Source organism: Otolemur garnettii, unplaced genomic scaffold (genome assembly GCF_000181295.1).
Source record: "Otolemur garnettii isolate 467f Iridium unplaced genomic scaffold, OtoGar3 scaffold00089, whole genome shotgun sequence".
Taxonomy (NCBI): domain Eukaryota; kingdom Metazoa; phylum Chordata; class Mammalia; order Primates; family Galagidae; genus Otolemur; species Otolemur garnettii.
Window position 1 is genome coordinate 3,687,247 of NW_003852484.1, and position 13,042 is coordinate 3,700,288.

Here is a 13,042-nt window from a genome sequence, read left to right on the forward strand (position 1 = left end):
TAATGAAGACACGAGTTATCGGAACCTCTGAGATACCACAAAGGCAGTCCTCAGAGGGAAATTTATAGCATTGCAAGCCTTCCTCAAGAAAACAGAAAGAGAGGAAGTTAACAACTTAATGGGACATCTAAAGCGACTGGAAAAGGAAGAACATTCCAATCCCAAATCCAGCAGAAGAAAATAAATAACCAAAATTAGAGCAGAATTAAATGAAATTGAAAACAAAAGGATTATAGAACAGATCAATAAATCAAAAAGCTGGTTTTTTGAAAAAGTCAATAAAATAGATAAACCTTTGGCCAACCTAACCATGAAAAAAAGAGTAAAATCTCTAATCTCATCAATCAGAAATGGTAAAGATGAAATAACAATAGACCCCATAGAAATTCAAAAAATCCTTAATGAATATTATAAGAAACTAGGATGGATGAAAGTATTTCAAATTGTATACAGAAACAGTCTGTACCCCATGACAGTATTGATGTACACTGCTATGATTTAATAAAAAAAAAAAAAGAAAGAAAGAACAAGTAGACAAAAGAAATAGGTAAAGATATAAAAGACTTGGATAACACTATCAAATGACTTGATCTGATTGACACGTATGTAACAATCACCCTGACAACAACCTAATACACAGTCTTTTCAAGAGCACACACATTACTTACCAAGATAAACCATATTCTGGGTCATAAAGCAAGTTTTAATAAGTTTAAAAATATTTAAAGCGTACAAACTACGTTCTTTGACTTCAATAGAACTAAACTAAAAACCAATAACGGAAAGATGTTTGGAAAAACCAGAAACTTGGAAACCAAACAGCACACTTCTAAACCTACATGTCAAAGAAGAAGTGAAAAGGAGAGTTAGAAAGCATTTTATACCATGCCTGTATCCATGCACTGTTTTACAGCTGACTGTCCTCAGTATTTCCCTTTGTCCCACTATTTTCCTTTATTTGTTTATTTGACAAGCATTTATTGAGCAACCACTATGGGCCAAGTAGGCACTGTTTTAAGAACAAAAAATATAATAATATTCAAAATGGACAAAAAGATGTTTTAATACACCCCAACTTGGTCAGTTGTATTTGTACTTTATTTGCATCCTATACTTTCTCTTTGGGTAAGGACCAGGTTGTCAGGATAATTAGTTTCCTTTGGTGAACATCCAGGCTTCAAGGCTGTGGACCAGTGTCTTCATTAGGAAAACTACAGCTCACCTGGCAGCCTCTCAGGAGCTATAAGGCATGTGCGAAGAGGGACAAACTGGCCACTTGGCTCTTTTGCAGTTACCTTGGCCACATTGGGCAACAGATGACCTGGAGCAGATGTAGGCTTTCTTACTGGCTAAATAGATGACTTTGGGAAAACCATTTGGGCCTCTCTGGGTCTTACTCTCCTTACCTATAAAAGAATACTACTCAAGGCTAATATTTACTGAACACATTATATATAGACACAATCCCAAGCACTCTATATATACATGTTATCCTCATAATAAAACTGTAAGGTAACTTTTATCACCTTCATTTTTCATCTGAGGAAAGTGAAGCACAGGGACATTAAGTGACTTCCCAAGGTCATAAAGCAATTAGGTGGCAATGGAAACTTAAGCCAACTCATTCTGGCTTCAGAGTCCAAACTCTTAACCATCATGTATACTTTTTACTCATATGTAGAAGTCGGATTGGACAGTCTATTAGGTTTTCTATCTCTGATTATGACAGGTTAACTAGTGTAAAATTTAGGTTGAGAAAATGGAATTTTTAACCATGGGATGGCGCAGGCACGTGAGATGCTTGTGGCAACGCATGAAGACATAATTGGAAAAGCACCCTAAATTGAGTGACACTGTGATCTCCATGAGTGGCCTGTACTTTCATACCCTGGGGAATTGTCCTTATTTTTTATTTTTAATCTACTTTATTGAGGTATAATTTACATAGGATAAAGTGTATCCATTTTCAGTGTATAGTTCTGAGTTTTGACAAATGTATTCATCTATTGGTAACTACCACTGCCTCCACTCCAAAATGTTCCTTGGTGCCCCTTCCAAGTCAATCTTGACACTGCTCACAGCCTGAGGCCACCACTGATCTGCTTTCTTTCTGTCACTAGAGATAGACCATCACATAAATGGCATCCTACAATATATACTCTTTTTGTAGTCTGTGTTCTTTCATTCAGTGTGGTGTTTCTTTGATTTATCTAGGTTGCATATATGTGTCCTTGCATTTGATATTTCCCCCAAAGAACAGGTACTTTTCCATATCCACAAATCCTATCTATCCCTCAAGGCCCATCTTAATTGATATGCTTCACTTTTTCCATACTTTAAATCTGAACCTGAGAGTACTGCAGTGTTTCATCTTCACAGCAGGTATGTAAATAGAATCACAGAGTGTGGAATATTTTCTACTCAAAATTTGTACTATTTCTATTTATAATAAATTACTTGCTTAAGGCTCTGCACCTGTGGCTCAAGTGGCTAAGGTGCCAGCCACATACACCTAAGGTGGCAGGTTCGAATCCAGCCCGGGCCCGCCAAACAACAATGACAGTTGCAACCAAAAAATAGCCGGGCATTGTGGTGGGCGCCTGTGGTCCCAGCTACTTGGGAGACGGAGGCAGAAGACTGGCTTGAGCCCAGGAGTTGGAGGTTGCTGTGAGCTGTGCTGCCACAGCACTCTACCCAGTGGGACAGCTGGAAGCTCTGTCTCAAAAAAAAAAAATTACTTGCTTACTAAGTCATATCTCTTACTATATCTCTAAATCTTTTCTTTAATAATCTTTAATATTTCTTTCGGCATGTTGACTCCCAAGTTTTGCAGCTGAACATTTTATTTTCTGCAAAATATCTTTCCTTTAATTTGCATAGCAAGGGAAAATGAAAATCATTTCCCCCCTAAGTAGAATCAATAATAGGGAATATTATTATTATTATCATTTTGGAGACAGGGTCTTGCTCTGTGGTGGACTGCAGTGGCTAGATCATGATCATATCTCTCTGCAACTTTGAATGCCTGGGCTCAGGTGATCTTCCTGCCTCTCCCAAGGAGCTGAGATTACAGGCATGTTCCACCACATTTGGCTAATTTGTTTTATATTATGTAGATGGAGGTCTCACTACGTGGCTAGGTTGGTCTTGAACTCCTGATCTCAAGTGATCCTCCTGCCTCAGCCTCCCAAAGTGCTAGGATTACAGGTGTGAGCTACTGTGCCTGCCCTGGTCAGGAATTTTTTTTTTTTTTTTTTGCAGTTTTTGGCCAGGGCTGGGTTTGAACCCACCCACCTCCGGCATTTGGGGCCAGCACCCTACTCCTTTGAGCCACAGGCGCCTCCCCACCTGGCCAGGAATCTTTAAATTGATAATCACTGACCCACAAAAAAGCAATATCAGTGTAAGTTAAAAAATAATTTAGATATTTCCCCCAGAGAGAACCCTTTTTTGCTTTTAAAATTTGAAAAGAAGAAACTGACAGAATTAAAAAAGAAAGCACAAAATTTAACTTGAGATTATAATTCAATATAACATGCATGCAAATTATTTTATTTGGGGAGTAATATGAGGAAAAGAAAGAATAAATAAAGGGGAAGAGAAACAAAAAAAGCCAGTAGAAAGACATAAACATAGAAGTTAATATAAATACCCAAAGAGACTAACAGGCTCACAAAGAAAACTAAACAGGAGAAAGGTATATCTAAAAGAGGGGCAAATATGTACACACTTAGAAGCACACACACTTAGAAGCACACACATTCTTTCATGCAGTGATATTCCTATCTTGTGGCCTTTTAGGGTGATTCCCCTAAAGAATTTTAAAGTCCAACTGTTGCTCATCACAAGCATAAATGGGAATCACCTCTTGGCATACTCTCTAAAACGTCAATGGAATTAAGCCAAAGACTAGAAAGCCCCCAGTGTGGTCAAGGACTTCCAGCTCTTACACAGATAATGAGGGAGAGTTTGCACAGATAATGAGCTTCTTGCTTCTTGCCCATTTCCTGTGCTAAGAGTGGAGGGAAGACGCAGGCCTCATTCCTTTCTCTAACCTCAGCCATATTATATACCTTCCCTCCATCTTCTCTGGCTTTCACCCTAACTCTCAAGAGTGCCAGCAATTCCTGGAAAGATCAACTCCACGTGACTTCTGTTTTTTGACGAGTGAGTGGTTGGTGTGAGGTGGAGGAAAACAGGAAGCATGCCTCGTCCATGATCATCCTGAAAGAAGAAGGAAAGTGGTTCCATACTTATTTACATGATGTTCCATTCAAACTGGATGGTGCACATGACCCAAGCTTGTCCAGTTAGAGGCTAAAATACCTTGGCCATAGTGATTGATCCAAGAATGGGTTGTTAGGTCAAACAAAAGAACTCTATGTAGTGTCAGGTCAAATCAACTCATTCATTGTACAAATATTCTGGTGTTAGGCATTCTGGACACATTTGGAACAATATAGGCCTAGTTCCTGCTCTAATGAAGTAGGGGACTCAAAGTGAAGAGAAAGAGAAAGCTGGGGGAGGGCTGGGGGAAGGGAAAGAGAAAGCTGTAAGGAGGGCTTAGGGTCTCTGTGGAGGTCAGGAGGCAATTGCAGGTTGTGTGTTCATAAATTACCTATTGGTGTTACTTTTAATACATATGAATTGATTGATATATTTTAGGTGGAAAAAAATTGTGATTGACTCTTATTTAACTAGAGGTTTAACTAATAAGAATCTATTTCAGTTAGTTGAAGAGCTGTGGAAGCTTAAACAGCAAAATTGAAGATGAAAGAATGATCAGAAACTTATTGTGGAGATATGATTTGAAAAGATTTCCAGGAGAAAGTGAATTTTGAAAAAGATCTAAAAGTTCTTGGTAGACAGTGATAGTGAAGATGAGAATTTATGGCCCTTCTGTTATAGGATATGGCCTCAGCAAGATGCTGTGCCAAAAACTAATGAGTGACTTGTGGGGGGATGTCAGGCAGTTTGGCTTAAAAGGGAAGGATTGGGAGAAGGCAGGTATGGAGTTCCCAACTTAAATCCTTGGATTAGATTGTATAGGGAAAGGTTTCCAGATAGGTATTGATAATGACAGTGAATAATTGCTGGTTCTTCTCTTGATGGAGACATGGCACAGGTCTTAAATTTTGGAATGCCCACCCAACAGGAGATTTTGGCCAATATTTACATGCTATTCCTCCCTAGAGTCTGATCCCATTTTCTTATGTGTGCCCTCTCCTACATGAATTGTGCCAGCAGGACACTCTTTACCAGGACAGGGTTAAGTGAGCTGTCTATCAGTGGGTATTTTAAATTTTGGCTGCTTTGTTTCTTTTTCCTCCTCCTTTTGGGAAGAGCATCCTGATTTCCTGTGGGGATACACACTCCCCTTATTCTTAGTCTGTGTAGTGTGGGTGAACTCCTAGCTTCAGGGATGGATCCATTACCTAGAATGGGTCAATAAACAAAACATGATGTCTGGGACTTTTTTTTTTGGTGACAGAGTCTTAAGCTATCACCCTGGGTAGAGCGCTGTGGTGTCACAGCTCACAGCAATCTCAAACTCTTGGGCTTAAGTGATTCTCTTGCCTCAGCCTCCCAAGTAGCTGGGACTACATGTGCCCACCACAGTAATCATACCCGGCTATTTTTTTGTTGCAGTTATTATTGTTGTTTTAGCTGGCCGGGGCTGGGTTCGAACCTGCCAGCCTTGGCGTATGTGGCCGGCACCCTACCAACTGAGCTACAGGCACCACCAATGTCTGGGACTTTTATAGGACATTCTGGGAAGTAAGGAGATCCTAGAAGCAAAGAATTTTTTTTGAACTTGCTGTTGAAAACTGCTAACCTTGGGGAATAAAGAACAAAGAGATAGAGATGAAAATTTTAATTCTACCTGGAATGCTACTGAAATTTTTGGTAACATAAGCCACTAATTTCCCTTTTTTTATTTATGCTAATTTGGTTTGAGTTTTCTCTTATACAACTAAAAGTCCCAATCTTGAGTATAGCCAATCATGGCTTTCTTCTCTAAGGCTTGAGCTCTGGTCTTGACCATCTTGATTTTACTTTGTTGTATGGGAGAGCAGTGATTAAAGAGTAGAATGCCCAAGTTTCCCACTGAAAGCCTCTTTTCCCTTCAACCTCACCTGGTCTTGCAGGCTTTTCAAGGGCCAGGGTTACCCTTTGTAGAGGACATACAATAGAAGAGAGAAAAAATAATAGTATTCACCACCCAAAGATTGTCCCTTTATTACTCTTACTTAAAACCCCACACCTTGGCATTATGGCTTCTGAAGTCTTTGGAGTCTTTGACCTTCATTGGAGCTCTTCTGTCTTTGCCAGGGTGGAGGTTCAGTGTGAGAAAGGAAGCTATGAGTACCCATAGAGGTTAGAAATTTTAGTTAACAATCATAGTTGAGTGAGATGTTCCTATATAAGAGGGGCTGGGAACTTGCAGGTCCTGGCTCTGGCCTAGATGATAGTCTCTCATTCCCTCTCATCAGGGTCTCTGCACTAACTAACATAAGTTGTACATTATGATACTTTGCCTCTTAGTATCTTTCCCAAATGGTCTGTGGTGGTTGGGTTCTATATACAAAGCTGCCTCAGTTATTTATTTATTTTTTTGCCTAATTAATTAATTAGAGGCGTACTAAAGACCTACCATAATAATCACCCAAGTTTATAAATTGCTTTCATATATCTCATTTCATGGTCAAAAGAACATTGAGTAGAAAGTAGACTAGATATTAGGTGCATTTTACAGAGGAAGACACTGTGACTTAGAACACAGCTAGAAAATGGGGGAGTTGAAGGCTGGGTCATTTGATTCAAATTCAGGGATTTCTGTGACTATTCTATGACTAAATACTCATGACTCTAACTATCTCTTTTAATTTGAAATGATTTGTAAATTTTCAATTAAGGAACATTAAAACATTTAGTAATACCATATCAATTAAAAGGCATAGTATATGCTAAAAAAAAATTCAGGGATTTCCCTCTCACTATCATGTTTTCTCCTTGATAGGTCAATTTGGACCTGAGGAAAATACAAAAGGAATGTAAAACATGGTCTGTTGGAAAAAGCAAGGCACACATACAAGACTGAACGGCACTGTAGGATATGAGTCTACAAAATGTGTGTAATTCAAAAGTACAAAAGACTAAACTAGAAATTCAACTTAAGTTCTGATTTCTTTCTATGCTAGCAACCTCAGTCTTTCTTTCTTTCTTTCTTTCTTTTTTTGAGACAGAACTCACTTTGTCACCCTTCGTAGAGAACTATGGTGTCATAGTTTACAGCAACCTCAACCTCTTGGGCTCAAGCGATCCTTTTGCATCAGTCTCCTGAGTAGCTGGGACTACAACACCCAGCTATTTTTAGAGACGGGGGTCTCACTCTTGCTCAGGCTGGTCTTGAATTCTAAACTCAAGCAGTTTGACTGCCTCAGCCTCCCAGAGTGCTAGGATTATAGGCATGAGCTGCTATACCCGGCTCTCAGTCCTTTTTGAAACATTTAATATCAAATCCTTTTAAGAAGAGTTTTTTTTTTTTCCTATACCTTCGATTTGCTTGTGTCCTAAGCTTGTGCTTGGTTGGCCTACTGGGTGGCTCAGCACAAGCTGTGAGTGACATAATGGCAAGAGTGGTGGCTGAACACAGTACTCGTGTTATGCCCCTTAAGGTATGGAATGTAATAGGTACCCAACTTGTTACTCAGAAGGGGACATTATCTTTAATTCAGACATTAAAAACATTCTCTATTTAGTTCTAGAGTATATGGAAACTATTTTTGAGATAAAGTCTCACTGTTGCTTTGGGTAGAGTGCTATGGCATCATAGCTCACAGCAACTTCAAACTCTTGAGCTCAAGCAATCCTCTTGTCTTAGCCTCCCAAGTAGCTGGCACTACAGGTGACTGACACAACACTGGGCTAGTTTTTCTATTTTTAGTAAAGATGGGGTCTTGCTCTTGCTCAGGCTGGTCTTGAACTCCTGAGCTTAAGCAATCCATTGGCCTTGGCCTCCCAGTGCACCTGGCCTATGAAAACTTTTTAGGGACCATACTTTGGGTATTCTGAACCACTGGAATAAAGAATAGTTGAGTCAAGGCTTTAAATACATAATCAAATTACTATCAATTTTACAGAAATCAGTTGCTCATGATGTTTAAAAAGGCAATTTGAATCCAAAGTTCTACTTAGTGGCCTCTTTTAGTTATTGACTTTTTCAAGTAATCACTATTTTTCTTGCCTGGATTAGCCCAACTCTGCTTTGCTATGCAGCAAACTTCTATCTACATGAAGGACATACCTGCCAAGCCTCAACCTTCTTGATGTCTGCACAGGAGCCATTGGTGAAGAGCCCTCTCCCGGGTAGGCAGGTATATATATCTTGCAAGGCGTGAGCTATGGAATAGACTGCTAAGTACACATTGTAGGATATCCGTAAATGTGTGTAATCCATGTAAGGGGTCTCCACACTGCTGATGTTCTCATCCCCTGTACAGAGAGGTCGGAAGGCAGTGGAGCTGTTGCTGAACCTGTTGCCACTGTCTTCCTGTCCTCTTAGGAAGGTGTCTGTGGATAAAGGTCCCTTAGTACCTTCTTGGAGGTGGCAGTTAAAGGTTTCTTCCCAAAACTCCTTGGCAAAACCATTGTGGACAGATTTCCTGGGATGGACTTTCTTCAAGAATTCCCGGAACCCAGGGATCTGCCCAGCCTTCAGAGCAAATCCAATGGTGCCTCCAACCACATGGAAGTACTCAGGCATAGCGATCAAGGACGAGCTGGCCCAGGCCTCGCTGGCCAGCCAGATCCTGCCTGTGATGTTGCGCCGGACAATCTGCTTGATGAGGGGTTCAAGGTCTGGGCCACTGGAAAAAACAACGATGACTTTGGCTGTGGAATTCTGGATCACCTCTACAACCTGCTGGATCTCTTCCTCATCAGAGTATTGAGAGATGAGTTCGCTGAAGTCAATGCAGATGTCCCTCTCCTCAGCTTCCTCTCGGAACTTCTCTATCCCTGGCCGCCCATAGTCATCATCAGCTGCAATTGTGCCCACCCAGTTCCAGCGGAAATACTCTATGATGTCTGCCATAGCGGTGGCCTGGTGTTCATCATTGGGGATGGTACGGAGGAAGGACTTGAACTGATTTTTGTTGCTGAGGAGTCTGCTGGAGGAGGCGTAGCTGACCTGGAAAGGACCAGGAACACAGAATGGATGAATGAGTTAGTGAGTGAGGTGCTGGGTGATCCTTAAGGTTATTGTGGAGGTGGCTTTTTGGGTCTATCTTAGTCTCATGTATCAAACATGGTATTCACTGTGGACAGGATGAAAGAGTGAGGAAAATCAGAATCTGTTCCACTCCAGAGTGCCCAAGCACCTGTTAGTCTGTGACATAGCATCTTAATTCCCAAGGGGTGATTCTTCACAATGCTACCTTCAAAAATAGCCGTAAGTCAATCCAGCAATGGTGGGATGTACTTATCCTTTCAAGAAGAATCTTTATGCACTGTTTCATGTTTCTTCTAACCTCCCCTGTGCTGCCTCATTGGGTATAAGTATCCATGTAAACATCTTTGACCAGCTGGGCCTGATATCTGATCTGAACAGTTTAAATTCTCTTTGCTGTGATGAAGACTTATCCATAACTCACCTCTGGAAAGAATCAGACTCTCTACAGTAGATGTAAACATAAGGTTCTTCAGAGGAGTCCCAAAGAGTTCCCTTTTCATATTCAGCCTAATTTCTCTCTCTCTCTTTCTTTTTTTGAGACAGAGTCTTATTCTGTCGCCTAGGCCAGAGTGCCATACCATCAACCTAGCTCACAGCAACCTCAAACTCCTGGGTGCAAGTGATCTCCTTGCCTTAGCCTTCCAGATAGCTGGGACTACAGGCACTCACCACAACACCTGGCTAATTTTTTTCATTTTTAGTAGAAATGGGGACTCATTCTTGCTCAAGCTGGTCTCAAACTCCTGAGCTCAAGGAAGTCTCCTGCCTTGGCCTCCCAGAGTGCTTCCCAGGATTACAGGCATGAGCCACTGCACCCAGCCACTGCCTAATTTCTCTCTTCTCATCTTTCTTCTCCTATTCACCCCGAGTACTTCAGATAAAAATAACCTCAAAACCTCAACTGCAGTCATTTTTGAGAACTATTTTACCCTTTAGGCTCAATTAGCCATTTAGGCTCATTAAGCTCAGTTCCACTGCACCACAAAAACGATGATGTATTATATAGTTAAATATTATCAGAAAAATATCCTTTCTACTTCTTACTTTTCAGTTCAACCACCATCTAGAGCAGTGGTTCTCAACCTGTGGGTTGCGACCCACAGGAACTATATTAACGGGCCACAGCATTAGGAAGGTTGAGAACCACTGATCTAGATTCTTATCCTTTTTCTTTCTTTTTAGAGAGATATCTTTAAGGAGTTATTTTTGAACTCTGGGCCTCATGCAATCCTCTTGTCTCAGCCTCCCAAGTAGCTGGGCCCATAGGAGTGAGCCACTGCACCTGGCTCTGAGCCCTTTACTTCTGTGCAGTTGCAGGTGGGGGCTGAACCCATTTGGCAGGCTTTTGATGTGGGTCTCTAAAACCTTAGAGGGGCTGAAAAGGAACCCTGGAGAAGCTACCTTGTTCCAAGTCTTAGAGACTTGGAACATTTCTGCACCTGAGCATGGGTGTGGACCACCAAGGGAAGAAAGCCTTGCTTTTTATGATAAGACATCATTGCTTGAAGAAGCACCCAAATACCATGGAAAGCATTAGCTAGTGTAGTGCTCCTCTACTTTTCCCCCCACATTATGGCAAACACAGAAGATGAGGAAAAGGGTGGAGGCTGATCGAACCTGGCGAGGAGTGCTCTGACCACCCAGGCCCACCTAACCATCCCAAGGCGTGGGGGGATCGAGATTTTTGATTGGGCAGGATTTGGCACCTTTGCAGCATTTTGCATGTCATTGTGGCTTACCAGTTAGGAAGTTCCAAGTTATTAGACCATTTCTTCTAAAAAACAAAACATTTTTGCACTTAGTAGAAGAAGTACACTTAATAGTATTCCATTAAGTGTGCGTAATGGAATCTAGAAAAGGAAGTAGTGGTTAATAGCTCATGTTCTCTAGTTTGCTAGAGAGATTTTAACTTAAGAAAACAAGTTGAAGAAATTTGGGGAAATGCCTTTTCAATACTTCTCACCATTTGAAACAATTGGTGTTCTATGTTCAATTTTTTTTTTTTCGAGAGAGAGTCTCACTTGGTCACCCTTGGTAGAGTGTTGTGGCGTCTTAGCTCACAGCAATCTCAAACTCTTGGGTTTAAGTGGTCCTCTTGCCTCAATCTCCCAAGTAGCCACAATGCCCGGCTGTTTTTTAGAGATGAGGTCTTGGCTCAGGCTGGTCTGAAACCTGTGCGTTCATGCAATCCACCTGCCTCAACCTCCCACGTGCTGGGATTACAGGCGTGAGCCATGAACACCTGCTATGTTCAATGTTTTTAAATGAAGTTTTCCAATATATTCCTTCTTGTTGATGGATAGTTTCTATATTAAAAACAAACCAAAAAAGCCACATTTGCCATTGGGCAAGTATGATTTTTCTGACAAAAGCTTTGATTTTAAAAACTATAGTATGAAACTGACAATTTTTTCTTTCATCAGAATAAGCTCACACTCTTGCACTACTATAGAAGTTCATGAGGTAGGCAGTTAAATTAAATAATTTGCTTAGATGTTAGTGTTTTTAAAGAACTCTGTTTGCAGACCCTAGCAATAGGCTTTGAATCAGGTTTTTGCAAACAGGAGACCCACCATTGTGTAAACCCTTCTGTTATTGCTTGCTCCTTGATTTCCTTTGAAAATGGGCCAAAAAGCATTTTAAAGGGATAAAAGTTAGAAACAAAAATATCCCTTATGAATATATTCTTAAGAACTGCATTTAAATTTGTTCAGTTTTTAGAAAGCAACCTATGAAATGAGGTAAATATCACTTTGCATCTCCCCCTCCCCCCAAAAAACCCTTAAAAATACACAAAACTTCTTTCTGTCACAAGAGGGAAGAATTTCATAAATGATTCAGAAAACTGTGCTAACCACAATTTGTTCTTGCTGGTCTGCTTGTTCCATCCACTTGGTGGCGGGGCTGATATACAAAATAGCTCTGGGCCTCTGACCTAACCCTGCAGAGCAATGATTCCCAGCCCTGAGCACGTTAGAGCCGCCTTGGGAACTCGCTAAACTCCTGAACCCCAGGCAACATCTCAGCTCAATTAAACCCCTATCTTTGTGGGTGGGGCTGGTGGGACCCAGACATCAGTATTTTTAAAGCTCTCCATGTGATTTCAACATGTAGCCATGGCAGAGAACCACTGCTATAGATAAGCTTATATTGGTTTGATAGATAAACATTATAGCTTTCTCAGCACTTTTATAATTAAAATTTAACTTAGCCTTATGCAAACCACAAAGAATGAAGACCCTCCCCTTCATGATCTTTCTTTACTTGAAGATAATTATTAATACATCTTATGCCCGTGGACCGAGGGGTAGTAACAACTTGTTTTAATTGCGCATATAAAATAAAGCTGCACTATGTGCCAAATTTACATATGCCCAACACATTTGCTGATGTGGGCTTTGCCAGATCTCGGTGGCACCAAAGTTACAAAGCCAGGGCTTCCCCATGGGAAACACCTTTAGTTCCCTGAAGTAAAGTTCGGTAAATGATGATAGACTTTCGGTTATCATGAGTACATAAAGAGATAATGGCTATCACCAGAAAAATGGAGCCCTTCCAACAGAGAAATTTATCAAAGGTAGTCTTACTAATTGTAAGTATTAAACATTGAAAAAGAATTTAAGCTGTGCTTTATAATTGATTTAAAACTTGATATAAGGGATGCATCATTATTGAGCTGATTCTCCCATTCATGGACATTTAGGTTGTTTCCAATTTTTCAATATTATAAAATGATGTCATAAATCTATAAATATTAAACTGGAAAAGGTTTGCCGCATAGTGGTAAGGGGGAAAAATCAGGTTATA

The 13,042-nt window shown here is 40.5% G+C and overlaps 1 protein-coding gene across 1 annotated transcript in view; it reads right to left on the reverse strand.

The window, feature by feature from the left end:
• The window catches only part of CASR (calcium sensing receptor), a 34,730-nt gene that overhangs the window by 17,981 nt on the left and 3,707 nt on the right, over positions 1-13,042 (reverse strand). The window contains exon 3 of the mRNA XM_003795080.1: positions 8,309-9,193. Coding sequence (XP_003795128.1) covers positions 8,309-9,193 — 885 coding nt within the window. The remainder of the gene's footprint in view (positions 1-8,308; positions 9,194-13,042) is intronic.